Source organism: Bradysia coprophila, assembly GCF_014529535.1.
Source record: "Bradysia coprophila strain Holo2 chromosome IV unlocalized genomic scaffold, BU_Bcop_v1 contig_84, whole genome shotgun sequence".
Lineage (NCBI taxonomy): Eukaryota > Metazoa > Arthropoda > Insecta > Diptera > Sciaridae > Bradysia > Bradysia coprophila.
In genome coordinates this window covers 5,164,985-5,181,382 of record NW_023503376.1, presented here as the reverse complement: position 1 = coordinate 5,181,382, position 16,398 = coordinate 5,164,985, and the positions used below count along the sequence as shown (strand labels likewise).

General features: G+C 39.2%; 1 protein-coding gene across 1 annotated transcript; it reads right to left on the bottom strand.

Moving 5' to 3' along the window:
• Positions 1 to 10,685: 10,685 nt before the first annotated feature.
• Positions 10,686 to 14,510, bottom strand: LOC119072613. The gene is made up of 2 exons (XM_037177867.1): positions 13,809 to 14,510; positions 10,686 to 10,835 (listed from the first exon to the last, which is right to left on the bottom strand). The coding sequence occupies exons 1-2, from the start codon at positions 14,218 to 14,220 to the stop codon at positions 10,750 to 10,752; spliced, it is 498 nt and encodes a 165-aa protein (XP_037033762.1). The 5' UTR covers positions 14,221 to 14,510; the 3' UTR covers positions 10,686 to 10,749.
• Positions 14,511 to 16,398: the final 1,888 nt, after the last annotated feature.

The window sequence follows — 16,398 nt, the reverse complement described above, 5'->3', positions numbered from 1 at the left end:
GGCACTTGATCGCGATAATCATTTGCATCATTCGGCTTAGAGTAGCCATGAAAAATACCGATAAAAATGGCTCGTAGCCAACTCCCATGAATTTGACCGATAATCGGCCAAAATTGACTCTTCGAACTTTTACTGATCGGAGGACTATCCAACATGGGCTCAATTTCTTTTGGAATTTTCGTTTTTACAGAATAAATTAACTCTAAATTGATTCCATTGTGCCAGTAGCTGCCACCACAAACTTCAACAATCGATCTATTTTTTGGTGTTTTTAATAGAGTTCATCCTTCGGAATGTTTGTGGTGTCACGAGAACGTGGGATTTTGAACAACAAATTGTTTGTTTGATGGTTTTAACTTTAAACGTAAGAGCCTAGGCACATATATCACTGTTCCATGTGCTTAAATGATAATCGTCGTTATCGGACTCGAGATCGCGCTCATAGTTACTCCAATGCCAATTATCGTCGTTCGAAAAGCTAATAATTGGAATATTAATTGTAAAGAGGTTCATTTTGCACGATATTTTGCAAATGTTTATTTTTCTGAACTTCTCGATTGACCACGATTTCGTAAATCTGATGTAGTGGCGTAATTCGTCCCCAAGTTTTCTTTAATTACAAGATACACTTTCTTCGATCGGCTCATGTTTTTCGGTAATTTACAGCGGTACATTTTCAATGTGTTCTGCATAAAGGTTAGGGAATGCACAATGGAGACTTAGAATTTTTTGTAGGGATTTGTAGGGAAATGTGGCACAAAACTCTGAACACTTTGATAAAGCCGATCTAAATTTGGCTGATCTTTTCAAAAAAAACAAAAACCGTAGGCTACTAAGATTAACCGCCCAAGTTAATTTAAACCAATTTTTATTAGTAAATTTTAAAACATATCAGCGTTGCAATAATGTTGCAAGAACGTTGCAGCAATGTTGCAAGTACGTCGCAGGAAAGTTGCAACAACGTTGTAGTAATATTTCATTTTTACTTCGATGCAACGTTTAAGAAACCTTTCATCGATGCAATCGAAAATATGTCACGAAAAAGAGAGAGATGCATTTATCATCGAGTTATGGTATATATTTAAAGATCATAATAGTTCCCGCAGTGATCGACTTGGGTCATTCCTTCCTCTTTCAAGAGTTATTTCCAGTTTTTGTGTGATTAAACAGTAACACAAACTGACATTGACCAAATGTTTCAATTATCTTTATTGTAAGGACACATTCAGAACCTCTTGAACAAAAATGTAAAATTATTTCACTAAATTCCGGAGAACGGCAAACATGCTGTAAGATCTGTTGATCACCTATGGAAAAATCAATCATTTTAATTGTATCAGACACTGCCAACTTCACTCATAATGTGTTACCGTGAGTGTGAATATCTTTCCGGTTTTCATTACCTTCGGCCGTTTCAGGTATTCGAGAAACAATATCATAGTTCTCTTAAACGACTGTGATAGATCGGGCCAGTTCGATGAATAAAGTGCAACGGTCATACCATCATTTGTTAACGTTAGCAGGGTGCCGAAATAGCACGGTAAAAATATCTCGTTTAGGAAAACGCCGAAAAAGCAAACGTAATATGCCAGAGTGATGGTGTCGTCTTCCATCTGTTGAGAATTCGTAAAATTAATATTACTTTTCACAACCACAAATTCACGCCATAAGAGCGCTACAATATTCAAGAAGGAGCGAGCCAGAGTAAGATCGACCCATTCTCATAAGGAAGCGTTAAATTCGTTCACTTAAAATTCAAATTCTCAGGCGCACTTACGGCGTGAATGAGCGATTGAGTTGCTATCAATGAAAGTGTAAAACAGGTATGGTCTATCACCCACCCGGAGTACATAAAAATTTGATTTCCGCCATGAGACACACTCATTTTCATATTATTTTGACACACATTGTGAGTGCGTTTAAGATGAATTTTTCGATTGGCCATACCTGTTATATACTTTCATTGGTTGCTATGACGAGTCGAATGTTGTTTTTACATATAAAACAAAAATGATCGCACCATTATTATGCGGAATCCGGTCACGCAGAAAATAACGCTGCTACAAAACAATTGAAACAAGAATGGAATGCTGAACACTCGCTCTATATTTGAGATGAATCTGAAAATGTATGCAAATGTGTGGTAGATAGACATGTTGACCTTCCATTAAGCCCTTCTTCTTCTTCTTCCATTAAACGCTACTCGCCTCATTATAAATTTGTGATGTTTTAGACACTCCAGCAGTTGTATGTCGTGATTTGAGTCTTTTGCAGGATTCTTCGACATTTTGTAGTGGCTAAATGTGTCGTAGCCAATTTTCTCCACGCGGTATTTCAATATCTCGATTTGAGCTGTGCAACAAATCATGCAGTAGATCTGAAAATTGTCCAAGCGAACCAATGTGTGGCAAAAAATGGCACCGAACAGCTGATAGAAATACACGATCCAATAACTGGTCCGATCATTTTCTACAATTCGTGATGTTTGAACGAAAAAAATTACAAATAATACAATTGGCCGATATGTCAAATGATGTTGAAAAAGACATTGGTTGAACTGTATCTTTTTCTTTTATTTGTCAATTTGGAAAACAAACCATCCCGGTGCATTCGTCTTTGATTTCCGTTTTGTGTTCAAGTTTTACCAAATTTTGCTGCGTTTGGGAATGAATTTCATAGCAGCTTCACATCTGTCCGAGCCTCCATCAGTCGATGGTAATTAGTTTGAAAAAACTTTAAATCTCGAAAGTAAAGTTTTCACTGTCGTGCAAAGGGTGTTAATTGTAGCAACTGACGATGTGCAGACCACACTGGCTTAAGACCGCTGTTAACACCTGAGGTTGAAACAGCAGATCTTGTCTTGTTCATGGAAATATTTCATCACTTTTTCAGATTGTCTAAAAAGGTGAAATAAATGAAAAAGTTAGTGAGAAACATCCTCGAGACTATTGCAAATGGGAACAATTGATGAGTGTATGGATGTATGAGCATTGAGCCGATATAGACGCATAAAAGTAATAAATCATGAATCATTTCTTACAAGTAATATATTTTACATAAAAACAATTTACAACTGCATGTCGTACAATTATTTTCTTACATTCTAAAATCACATTTTTGAGGATATGGCCACATTCGTAACTGGTGCGATGTTTGATGGAGTGTATCTGTAATAAAGAGAATACCGTTATCTATCTGGATGGGTATAACAATCAATGAAATTAATTGAGCAAATAAAACACTTACTGATGTGAACCTTCATGCTGCACCTTACGTTTCATATATTCATTTATGGATATTCTTTTCTTTGTCGGAATATTCGAATCAATGTCAACGCCCGAACCATTATTGGAAGATTGGTGGGATCTTTTCCGGTTGAGATACTCGTGGATGCTGATTTTGCGAGTACCGGCCGGCGCTTCTTTATGATCAGTTGGTGCACAGTTTTCGGTTTTAATATTTTGGTGTTGTTGTTGCGGCGACGTCTTCACTTCAATGGTGTTGGAGTTTTCAGTTGGTGGCAGGTTTTCGATATCAATATTTTGGCGTTGTTGCTGCGGATGGGTCTTCAACGCAACACTATTGGCATTTCTGATGTTTTGTTGTAGCTGTGGTGGCATCTTCAAGTGTTCGTTGTTAGCATTTGTAGTGTTTGGTATTTTGCCGTTCGGTAATGTTGGGATACGATTACTGCATTTTTGTGTCATTGACGGTTCAAGCACGTTCATCTTTGGCTTTTCTCGTTTGTCGTTCAAAAATTGTTGAAATTTAAGCGAATGCTCTTGAACATGGAAAATTCGCTTTCTCGTTTTTGAATTGCGTCGTTTTTCTAGATTTGGTTTTCTTTGCGCTACAGCCATTGAAGCCAAAATTGCTTTTGTAAAATCATCCAGGTTGTTATTTACTTCTTCAGCACAGTTTGGTGAATTCTGAGTGGCGATGTGAGTGTTCCATGCACTGGAATGATTTTCCATCTTTTTATAAATCTTTTGGCCAATTTGCTCTTTATTTTCGTCGCAGGTTTTCACTTCGCCTTTGGATGGTTTCAGCTTATTTTCTCCGCCTGATTTGACTTTTTCCTCTTTCAATAATTTCACGCCTTGTCCATTTGTCGGTTTCAGATCCTTCTCTTTGACTAGTTTTTCTTTGGCTGGCTTGACGTTTTCTATTTTGATCGGTTTCACGTCCTTCTCTTTGACTAGTTTCGCTTGTTTTACTTTGACTGTTCTCACATCTTCCCGTTTGACCGGTTTCAGGTGCTTTTCTCTGATTTGTTTCAGGTCCTTGTCTTTGGTCATTTTCACGTCTCTTTCTTTGGGCGTTCTATTATCTTTAACCGATTTAGCCAAGGCCTTCAGTTTATTTTCTGTATCTCCTTTCGATTGGTGAAACACTGGCTTATCCTTGTTGTAGCATTTCATGAGCGCTGCGAAATTTTTCCCTTGACCTATTCCAAACCCAGTACTGCTCACTGTCGTTTCGCCCTTTGAATTGTTTAGCGGCTTTTCCTGTGATGACGAGATCGGTGGTGCACTGCTTCCTGGTGAAGATGAAATGGATGATTTGGCGTTTTCTTGTGAAGATGAAGTCGGCGATTCGCTCTGATCGGTGAGGTACGCCTCTAAGCTGAAATGTTTGCCATCTTCTTCCACATCCTTTAGTACAACGTCTTCGTCGATGTTGAATGTGACAAAGTCGAACAAACCGTCAATCAATTCGACAGGTTCGTCTGGTTCATCTGGCGTGAGCGTATCTGATGTGGCTGGATCGTCTGATAAGAGCACGTCTGGTGTGAGTACATCTGATGTGGGTAAGTCGGTTATAGGTGTGGTGTCATTCTCATTCCTTTCGTTGGATCTTGACATATATGACATTGGTTGAGGAGAGTCGGTGGCTGTTTGTGATTCTGATGACTGTGGCTCGGATGTGGGCTGAGCTTCAGGGTTTTTGCTGATATTGCGCTCCGTTGCGTAGTTTCTGGTTTCAGCTTCGCTATCACTGCAGTCACTATAGTCGCTATCTTCATTTTCGGATGAATAGACGTGATCCGGATCGATGGCAACGATCTCGATGTTGAGGGGCACAATCTGAAAGAGAAAAAAATTGTTACATCTATTGGAATCAGAATTTTTAAATTAAATTGATTAACTTACATTTTTTAACTTGTTTGATTCCATGATGCTATGCTGCTAATTATCCTTTTTGTTTTGCTGCTAATTTATTCACCTCACTTTTGTTTTGTCTAAATTTTCCAAAATACTTTGAAAATATCTCTGCTGTACTGAACAGGTCTTTTCACCTCGAAAGTAAATTTACGATTAAGTCGTCTCAACTTAAATCCTGACTTACGGTCAAAACGCTCACCAATACTACTGCTTTACTTGCAACAAATATTTGCTATAAACATTACACAACACATATACACTGACAAGGACAGACTTCATCTTTATAATGGACGAAACTTACACCAACAATGATTTTTTCCTACTTATACCATTCGTCTCTTTTACACACATACACATATACGCATAATCCTTTGACTTCGGGCGAAAGACGAAAGAAATAAGAAAAGAGAGAAAGCAAAGCTAAAAACTCTTACACAAACAGGTAGCGTAATAAATGTTTATTACTCCGGCGTTTCTATTTTTGTAAGTTTTGGTTAGGTTTCAGTAAGTCTCGTTAATTAGTTTATAATGTTGCAAAAGCTACAGGTACTTCCATTTTGGTTGTACATTTCTATAGAAATTACAAAGCCAGATATGATTTAATGGCCTTATTTTATTTCCATCAGGGATTAAATGTACCCGTCGGAATGTCATGCTTTTTGTTAAATGCAAAGAATGAGACGCTTTTGTCCATAATATGTATATTTTAGCTGACCACGAAGTTAATTACTTCTTTTTTTGCAATTGTTGTAAATTTGGATATAATTTGATTTTGTCAGGATCGTGCGTGCAGCTACGCACGTACACACAGTTCTTCCGAACGTTTTTACTGTGTTCGTCCTGAAGTAAAGTGGCAAAATGACCCTCGAAAATTAACGATGTCTCATGCTTTCAAAGCCTTAAAAATCTCTCGGCGTATATTGGTCCGGCTGAAAATCCAATTAAGGTATTGGACCGAGGGTTGTGGTCGTTGTGGTACTTGAAATATTTTCAGTCTATCAAAGCTTTATTACTTGAAATCAAGTCGCCGATCGATAATGTTCTTCCTGATGATCAAGCGGGATTCAGAGAAAATCGGGTGTATGTTGAGCAATTGCTGGCAATGACAAACCACAGTGAAGGTTACTTATTGATTTGTCCTCCGCCTACGATACGATATGGAGAATCGGCTTCCTTTGGCTTCCCCAAGACCTAGGGTGCTGAATAATATGGTTTCGGTCAAGGAAGTGTGTGCGCAGTGCGCATCTATTTTCTTTAACTTGTATAAGAGCGATATGCCTTGTCATAGTATTGTAAAGTTACCTATAAAAAAAAATTTACTGCGAAGCTAACCATTGTTAGTAATGTCTGCCTGAGTGAGGTTCATGAATTTGTCGTGATTCGGTTGATGGAGTGGTTGGTGGATGATGGCCTCGACCATACGTTTCTCTACTATAGTATTCTGTAATGTACAGAATAATCACAACCAGATTTTCAATTGCGATTCATTTCCTGAAACCGCCTCCTCCTCATAGTAATACCACCAATGTGTAAACGATAGATTTTCTGAATCCATTTTCCTTTTTTCAATATTTTTTCATTCAAAGACTTTGATGTCTAAGAATTGTTTTCTAGATTGCTGGGACTTTTACATATTACAGAAAAACTCATCGATTACGTTTTTTTTTTTTTTTTTTTTTTTTATAAAGAACTTATTCTAATTAGTTTTTAGATTTATAACAAATCAAATATGTTTGAAACGGCATTAGCATCGTCATTTTCAAACGTTTTCAAAATTGATGCACAGTTTCCTCTCTGAATTTCTATTGAATATTGTTGTATCAAGAAATTTGTCGAGCGCTTTTCTCCAGTTTTTTGTTGCAACAGTTTTCCGATTTTATTTATGAATTTCTTAGTGTCCTCTCCCATTGGCCCGAACGTTTCGAAAGCGATAGGAGTGAATATGTAGTCACGTTTCAATGCCATGTAGTGATTATGTTTATGACGTTCAGATTGATCTGCGACCGAGCCAGCGATTTTCGCTGATTGGGCCAGGTATGATGGAGCAACGGTGTCGCTAACTGTAGCATCCCAAATCAAAGATTTTCCTCGTTCCCATGGAGTGATGGTTACACCGTCAACGCGCTTTCCGTCCGATCTGCTTATTCCAGGCGGTTCTAGCATGCTCGGGAAATCGATTTTAGATAAGGCATTCAAGGTTATTTTATTGAATCCTACATGTCTCGGAATTCTGCCAGCGCTCCTAATGCATGATAAGCCGTGGTGGCCGTTTTCTTCGACAGTTTTTCCATATAGGCAAGTGTGTTTTTCGCATACTTTCCCTCCCAAACGTATGGCAATCGCAATTCGAGCTGTATTGTTGTTCAAAAGTAGGCCCAACTCAGACGACGGTATCACTTGCAACCACTTTGACGATTCGTTTTTGGATGATGCAAGTAAGCGCGCTCTATCTGTTTGGTCAGCATTGCTCAACAATGTTTCGAAAATTAATTTCATATTCGGGTAATCCCAATTTGTTTGGTTTTCACGTTTTGCTTCTGTGTCTGGTACCAGGCTGGACGGCAGATCATCAATCAATTTTTTGATTTCGGTGTCAACAATGTCCAAATTCAGTTGACCTAATAAAACATTTGATAAATTTTTTGATTGAAAAATTGAAGAAAGATATGCGGGAATCGCCAAATCTTCAAGTTTTCTTACGTTGTTAGAATCTTTCTTTTTATATATTATCCATATCTAACGTAAAATACCCACGATCACTTTCAACAAGCGTTCTCTATATTCGAACGAAGCAAAGTTTATTTTTGTTCTTTTACATTCTTTTCTCCATTATGTGAGCCCTGTGCTCGCAAGGATTGTCCAATTCCCTTTGTAAAAACCACTTTGCTGATAATAAATCTTCACGACGTCTGTCATGTGAACCATAGCCATGACAGTGACTGATTCGATTTTTGGCAAGATTGGTGTTGCCTGAAGATATTGGCACCAAGGATAAATTTGTCTATTGTCTATTGTCAAGCGTCGCAGATTTTGATACCGCTCAGGCAACCCTCGAACGAACCATTGCAGCCTTCGCTTCCCATCTATTCCTCCTTCTTGAGTATTAGAGCGTCCACCCTCAGAAGACACGGCAAACATTTTAGTTTTTATGGATGTTAAATCGTATATTTGAGGCACTTCGGTCTTTCCATTTGAAGCTTAAATATGAAGCAAGGAAGACTTCAGTAACATCTCGTAAAAATCATGTTTCTGTTTGATTTTTGAGCCAAATATAACCAGACGACCCTCCAAGTATTTGTCTTTCTGAAACTCAACAATGTCATTGCTTTCGGTTAGCAACCACTTACTTTTGTCCAAAATGTCGATTCTCACGTCTTTAAAGAAAAGTAATTCATAAGCATCATGATCATCTGTGTGTTTCTTCACAAGTTTCAGTTCGATGCTTTTTCTTTCTTTTGGATCTAAAATGTCCATTTCAGCCAAATGATTTATAGCCTGTTCGAGTGGCTTATGTCGTTATGTGCTGTCCCTAACAGTTTCTTCAAAAAGTCAATTTTGTCTCTGTGGCAAAGCAACGAAACGAGTCCAACTTTCAAAAACGTTCGACGTTCCTGGGAATGTGTACAATGTTATAAATTCTGTAGCTGACGCTTTGTCATCCATATATTTCGGCGAAAAATTTAAAAAGTTTTTCTGCGACGTGTAAATGTGAATCAACGAAGGAACTCGAACATATACGGACTGCACAATGTAGAGCGAGAAAATTGTTATAGTTTTGAGGGGATAAGATGCCTTTCAAGATCACGGGTCCAGTATAAAAATGGAAATTCGGAATTCCGTTCCTTTCCAGTACTTCAAACAGTCCTCGCAAATTCTGATGGCTCTCTTTGTGCAATAGTTTTTACAACTGAATCAACTGAAGCAGTCTGATCAGCCGATAATTTCTTATAATAATTTTTTCCATCGTCCATGTCTTTTGTGCGCCTAGCAGAATCAAATGTAGGTAATCATTTGGAAAGTCTTTAGGTTGATGCTATTTGCACTTTATAATACTTTGGCTATTTGCACACGGTGCAAATAGTCTCTTTATAATACAGTTTCTATTTGCACCGTGTGCAAATAGCCAAAGTATTATGAAGAGACTATTTGCACACTAAAAGTAAGCTTCACTCACTTCGTTAATATTGTCTTTCGAAGAATTTTGTAAAATGAAATATCACTCCTTGTATAGAAGGAGTAACACTCATTGTTACATTTTGTAAAAGGAAAATATCACAACTTTTTCGGAGCATTTTGTAAGGAAGGAAGTATCACTTCTTTGTCGTAGCATTTTGTAGAAGGAAGTATTACCCCTTCATTGTTACATTTTGTAAAAGGAAATATCACACCTTTTTCGAAGCATTTTATAGAAGGAGTAATACTCTTCATTGTTACATTTTGTAAAAGAAAATGTCACTCCTTTTTCTGATGTACTGGGTAGATTTTCGTAACGTTAACTATTTCTTGAACTATTTATCGATTGAAATTGAAAGATACTTGCAAGCTGATTCACTTGTATTTTTCATGAATCGTTGTAAATTTTCTTGCAGCCTTTTCAGTTGGCTGGCCGAATTATTATTTTTTTTCATTTATGGCTTTTTCTTAACAATTTTCTTACCGAAATATATGTAATATGAAAATGTTTCAATAATATAAGTTACTAAAATTGACAATTTTCGGTTTCCGTGAAATAAATACAGTTTCTGGTACCAAGTTCTTCAGTGTGCAAATAGTCACGTTGGTCAACTTTGGAACAGATTCAGTTTCTAGAAATGGTTAAAGACTTGGAAAAGGCTCGCTGCACACGGTGCAAATAGCAACTGTATTATAAAGAGACTATTTGCACCGTGTGCAAATAGCCAAAGTATTATAAAGTGACTATTTGCACCGTGTGCAAATAGTCAAAGTATTATAAAGTGACTATTTGCACCGTGTGCAGCGAGCCTTTTCCAATGAAGTAATAGATCAGATAATAAAACTGTTAAAATATGCTTGCCGCCAACGATGATAAAATATAAGAATAAGCTCTGTTATAATCTCGAAAATGTTTCCTCGAATTTTCATGATTTTTTGTGAATATCAAAAATCGCGAAAATTCTAGAAAATCCATAAAAGAAAACATTTCCACGATTACATGCTCTAGCTAACATTATCTTTATAATGTCAAATTACGTGCTAAAACAGATGAAGTCAAAGATTTCATTTCAACATATTGAAAATACTAAAATAGAATGAAGTAATAGATTCAATAACTCGAATGATATGCTTGCCGTCTACCGTAATTCAAATGAAGCAATTCGCTCAAAAAACATCAAAAGATCAATCAACAATTATGCTGCGTTTTCCATTGTAATCCGATATTCCCCACAGGCTAAACAATTGAAAACTTAATTAAAGAACGTCAGCTTTTTTGACGAGAATTTTTTTTTTTTATTTTATTTTTATATCCTAAACCAACGGCAATATATGCTAACTGGCTGGCGACAATGAATACATACAATAACGTCGCGTCATATCAACTCAAAATACATAAGGCGGCAAAATGTTAAACTAAACTCAATGTTGCCGCTGAAGCAGAAACCGGAGGCAGTATGTTGGCCCAGTCGACCCGTCGGAGCTTCCATACGCCTTCTGCTATGTTACGATGTCGTACATATGGATGGAACGGTGAAACACGTGGAGTCCACAGCGCAGATGGCGAAACATGTGAATGAAAAAAAAGAGAATTCACATATCAGTGACGCAAAATCAAATTGTAATAATGTACGTTGTTGGGTTGATTAAATAGACAAGATTTAGACCGTCAAGTCACACGCAACAAGAACCCGTTTCTCTTCAAAACCTCGTCAGTCAAACCAAAAGCTCTCACTAATGTCTTGAAGGACAAACGACTCAACAACGGTGAGTACAGATGCGCGAACACGTTAAAACTCCTCGAGGCATAATTCATGGGTTCGAACAAACCATAATTTGACCGATGATGCTCGAGCACCAGATAACGGACATTCCTCAGAGATCTACCCGACGAACTCCTTGACACATTCGCGAGCAAGTTAGGAGCATCAACACGGCCACTCAGAAGATCAAAGACGAACATAGCTGACAAGTTGATACGTCTCCGCGACAAACTCTCAATACCGACAGACTGGCACCTGGTGACATACGGCGAAAGGCGATATTGTGGATCTCTTCTGACAGTTCTCCTCAGAGCATAGATCAAGAACTTCTTTTGTACCGATTCAACCTTGTCGGAATGACTCTGATAGAACGGCGACCAAACGACCGACGCGTACTCCAAGTGTGACCTGACGTGTGCAAAGTAAACGCTCTTGAGAGCTTCGACATTACGGAAGTCGCGACATATCCTCTTAACGAAACCGAGCATGGAATACGCCTTCGCTACAGCAACTTCAATATGCCGACAGAACGACAAATTCTCAGTGAACGTAACACCTAGATCACGAATCTCAGTCACACGCTGAACGACAATCCCATCGATTGAATATCGGAATCGAGCCGGATTACGGACTCTGAAGAAAGACATCGACTTACACTTGCCTACATTCAGGGACAAGCAATTATCAACACACCATGCACGAAGCGCCGTCAGATCCTGTTGCAAGGCCAAACTGTCGCTGAGCGATCTAACAGCACGATAAATTTTCAAATCGTCAGCATACAAGCCGCATTTCGACTTAATGACCTTCGTCACGTCATCGAAAAATATCAGGAACAACAAAGGGCCGAGATGGCTGCCTTGTGGCACACCGGAGGTAGCAAAAAACGAACGCGACTTCCATCCCATGAGATTCACGTACTGACTACGACCACTGAGGTATGTCCGTAACCATTGCAACATCGATGAGTGCATACCAAGTTCATTCAGCTTGCAAATCAGAAGATCGTGTCTCACCCTATCAAATGCCTTCTGCACGTCAGTATACAACACATCGACCTGATGACCACGCTCTACCACACGAACAGCTTCGCTGACAAACTCCAAAAGGTTGGTAGAAGCGGAGCGACCTTTCATGAAGCCATGTTGCGACAACGAAATCACTTTCTTGAACTTAACGGCCAAAACCTTACACACAATGGACTCAAAGAGCTTACCAAATGTCGGCAGTATTGCTACACCACGATAGCACTCAACGTCAGACTTCGAACCACTTTTAAAAACCGGGACAACATACGACTCTTTCCAGCGATTTGGAAAGTGGCTAACCAACGACAAGTTAAAAATGCGGAGCAACGGTGAACACAACACATCAGCGCAATTCTTTAACAGGAGAGGCGAAATATTGTCAGGGCCGTCACCTTTCGTCGTATCAATACCTTTCAGCGCGTCACTGACTTGTCGTTCGTCTAACGTCATCGATCCAATATCGACACTTTTTGCCAAGCCAAAAGTCCGGTTAGTCGTAGCTGCATCACTAACGAACACGTCACTAAAGAAATCCGCGAAGAGATCGCATTTTCTCTGCATATCCGTTGTACGGTCGTTCCCTCTATGCATTAGGCCAGGGTAAGAAGACGTTCTGCCCAAATCATTCACGTATTTCCAAAACTTTGACGGATCAACAGCCAAATCCTGTTGCGTCTTATCCAGATACGACTGAAAGGCACGAGACTGTGCAGCGTCAAATCGGTTCCTCAGAGAGCAAAACTCAATAAAACTGTTCCGATCACCCGACTCTCTGTAACGCTTGTGGGCACGGCTACGCTTATTTTTCAAACTCAAGAGCGTCGCACTATACCAAGGAGGGTGCGAACCAGACGACTTCCTCTTAAGCGGAACACAACGCGCAAATCCGACAGCCAGCAACTCATAAAAGCGATCAACTAAAACGTCGACGTCATCGCCAGTCAATTCTTCTTCCCAGTTAATCGACGACAAATAGCCGTCGAGACCGACAAAGTCGGCTCTTCTAAAGTTATATTCATTCACATCAGCATCAAAAGTAACGGACTCAACCGCGTACGAGTCAAAATCAACAACGATAGGCTTGTGATAGTCGTCTTCTTTAACGAGAGGAGAAGCGGACGCGGTAACGGTAACTTCACACGGGTCGCTACAAAAAACGAAGTCTAGCAGTCTCTGCTGGAAATTGCGAACACTATTGACCTGGCTCAATCCGGATCCCAACAGGCAATATATAACATCAGCGTGGGCGCTCGTGTCAATATCACAAGGCAACAGAACATTCGCCGCATGCGTCATACCATCTGACACGGAGCCATCGTCGACAGGACAAGGAACCCAATCCACATTAGTCATATTAAAGTCTCCTAAGACACAAAGCCTGTCTTCAACATTTAAATCGATGAAGTCAATAATCTGCTGCAAAGCCTCAGCATAACGGTGATAGACTGCCACGGGAGAGCAAGACGGTATATACGCACAGCACACGTATACAGACATATTATGAAATCGCATTCTAACGGTCACGAGCTCCACATCATCAACATGCGGAACGACAACTTTTTCACTCTGGATATAAGACTTGACAGCCACTAGCACACCACCAAACCTCGCATGGTTACTATTTAACTCTGACCTATCACATCTGTGAACACAAAAATCGTTAATGTCAAATAACTCACCGTCGTTAATACCAGGATGTAGGCCAGTCTCAGTCAAAGCTAGGGCGTCATGATCGCATCCGGTCGACGACAATTTGAATTCCTTTGTTTTCGTGCGCAGACCGCGGACATTCTGATACAAAATTGAAGTGTGACGACGGTGCTTCGATGCATTCGTTGATAAAACAACATTCGGCGAAAGTTCGGACGGCTGATGAAGTGTATCAGTCACATGATGGTTAATAGGTGGACAGATTACTATGCGCGATCTGTTATCGGTTGTCGATGAATTCTCAGGTCCTGGTTCAGGACTAGCGTCACAGGTGTCAAACGAATCGGTGGGTAGCACAGGTGATAAAACAGTGACGAATTTATCCTGGTTGTCAATTAGACCACTGAGAGTGGTAGCGTCAATAAAATCTTGGCTGGACATTATTCGGTCAGTTCGGACACTTTCGCAGGATCCATTTCCGATTCTGACATTTCCTCGTTTATACACATCGTGGAGGCTGGAGACGTTGAATGATCGTTTGGGGCTTGCGTGCTGACAATAGAATCTTGGCGTTGTTGGCTCATTGTTCGTTTCTCTAAAAAATGGTTCATCGATGTTGCATTCTTATTCTGGTACTTGAACACATATTCACGGATTCTAACACTATTTGGCCATGTTTCAGGTGACATAAGAGCATTGAAATTTCTTTCAGGCGCTGATACTCTACATTGCAGTGCGTTGATTCTCGTTGATTTACTGTTGACAAGTGTGACACGAATCGATTCCATTGCAACGTTTAACTCCGCTGCTATATATGACGTTAAGTATTCAGCAGTGATGTTATGTGCAATATTCGAAACAACAACACTTTTACGGCGTTCGCTATTTCTCACGACGTTGTCCATAGAAGAATCGACAGCAGCAATGGATCTGTCTCTCATGTTAGATCCCAAAATTATTCTCTTTTGTGGCAATGAATTCTCGTCAGATTCATCGCGTTGTCGCTTTTTGTTGTTTTTCGATCCACTCCCTTGTACTGATAATAGACTTGACACGTTTGACGATTCATTCGGATTGCTCCGGCTGGTTATATTTGCAACAAGGTTTTCTGATATTATCCTAAATCCGTTCGTGAAGTCGCTCAAATTAGAGGCTAATGACTGAGTCAGATGGTCCATCGAGTGTTTCAAATTGTTGATTGAAGATGAAACATCCATTCGGTCATTGTTACACGTATGACAATACCAATGTACATTTGGGTTTCCCACAATTGCGTTAAGCGTCGACTTATTTACACCGGCACATTTCATGTGGAAATGTTGATTGCACAATCCATCGCATTTTATGAATTCGGTATTCAAAATCGGTTCCGTACAGGTTTTACATAACGATGCCATGACGACGATTTGTAGGTTATGTCACGAACGATGATTATTCCAATGATTATCGGTGAATTCGTAGGGGTACACAGTACACTCCAACGGATGTACAACAAGAGTCGTGATACTAAGTGATACTACCACTACGACTAACAATTAAGTTCAAAAGTATCGAGTTTTTGACTAAAAATAGCAGAGAAAAAAAACGCTCAACAACGACACGTAAAACGTCAACTCACAATCCTTATTTCCACCGCTAACTCCGAAACGAATGACAATGCCCTGTCAGAAAATGGCGGCCATTGTGAATTCATACGAATTTTCATGTGTCGGGGACGAAAAACGGTGGTTTTGCAGAAATTTTCACCGATTTGCGGCCCCTTACATGAAAAGTTGTGGACGGTTTATTTTAGGCTCTTTCGCTTGTCGCCTTCACTTCGTTCGGTACGTAAATAACTAGTTGATTATTCGCTTTTGTTAACACTACAAGAGTAAAGTAAAGTTGATAACAAACATGTCTATGGTGTCAGAAGCATGGAAGGAGTGGTATCGTTGGAAAGCTAGTGACATCAGCTACCCGACGCACTAACAAAAACAGAAAAGAATATTTGATCCAGATCTGTTAAAATGCCAAAATCTTTCACACAATTCAATTTATCTCAAAAACCGACTTTTTTCTTTCTTTATGCCTGAAATGATCAGGAGATCATTACTAATAATAATTAAGAAAAATAAATTACTTTGCATTACACTTTTAATTAGACTTTGTTTAACCACACCGTGTAGAGGTAATGTTCAAAGTCGGCAGAGAAAAGTAATCTCTCGATTTTTAGTTACCGTAAATGATAACGGGTTTGGTTGGTTGTTGAACTCGTAAAAGCTCCTGGTCAATAAATTGGGACGAAAGAACCAATGGACCTTACAATAACTTCGCAACGAATAATAAAATCGTGTAATTTTTTACCCAATTTTCGTAATTTTATTATTGAATAACGCTCTATTATACGCCAAAAACGTTTTTTTCCTCGATTTTTTTTAAATAAATTTGTTGACAGTGTACATTTGAGTTCATTTTCATACAGTGTATTAGGTCCCTTATTTGACGTTTCGAAAGTGAACCCCTACTGCCTGGTTTATTTTACTCTGCCGTGGATTTGCGTCATTTTCCACACAAATTCCACGTAAGGTTTTAAGCTTGCCACTTTCATTTTTCACTCATTCACCCATAGTTCACTTTCAA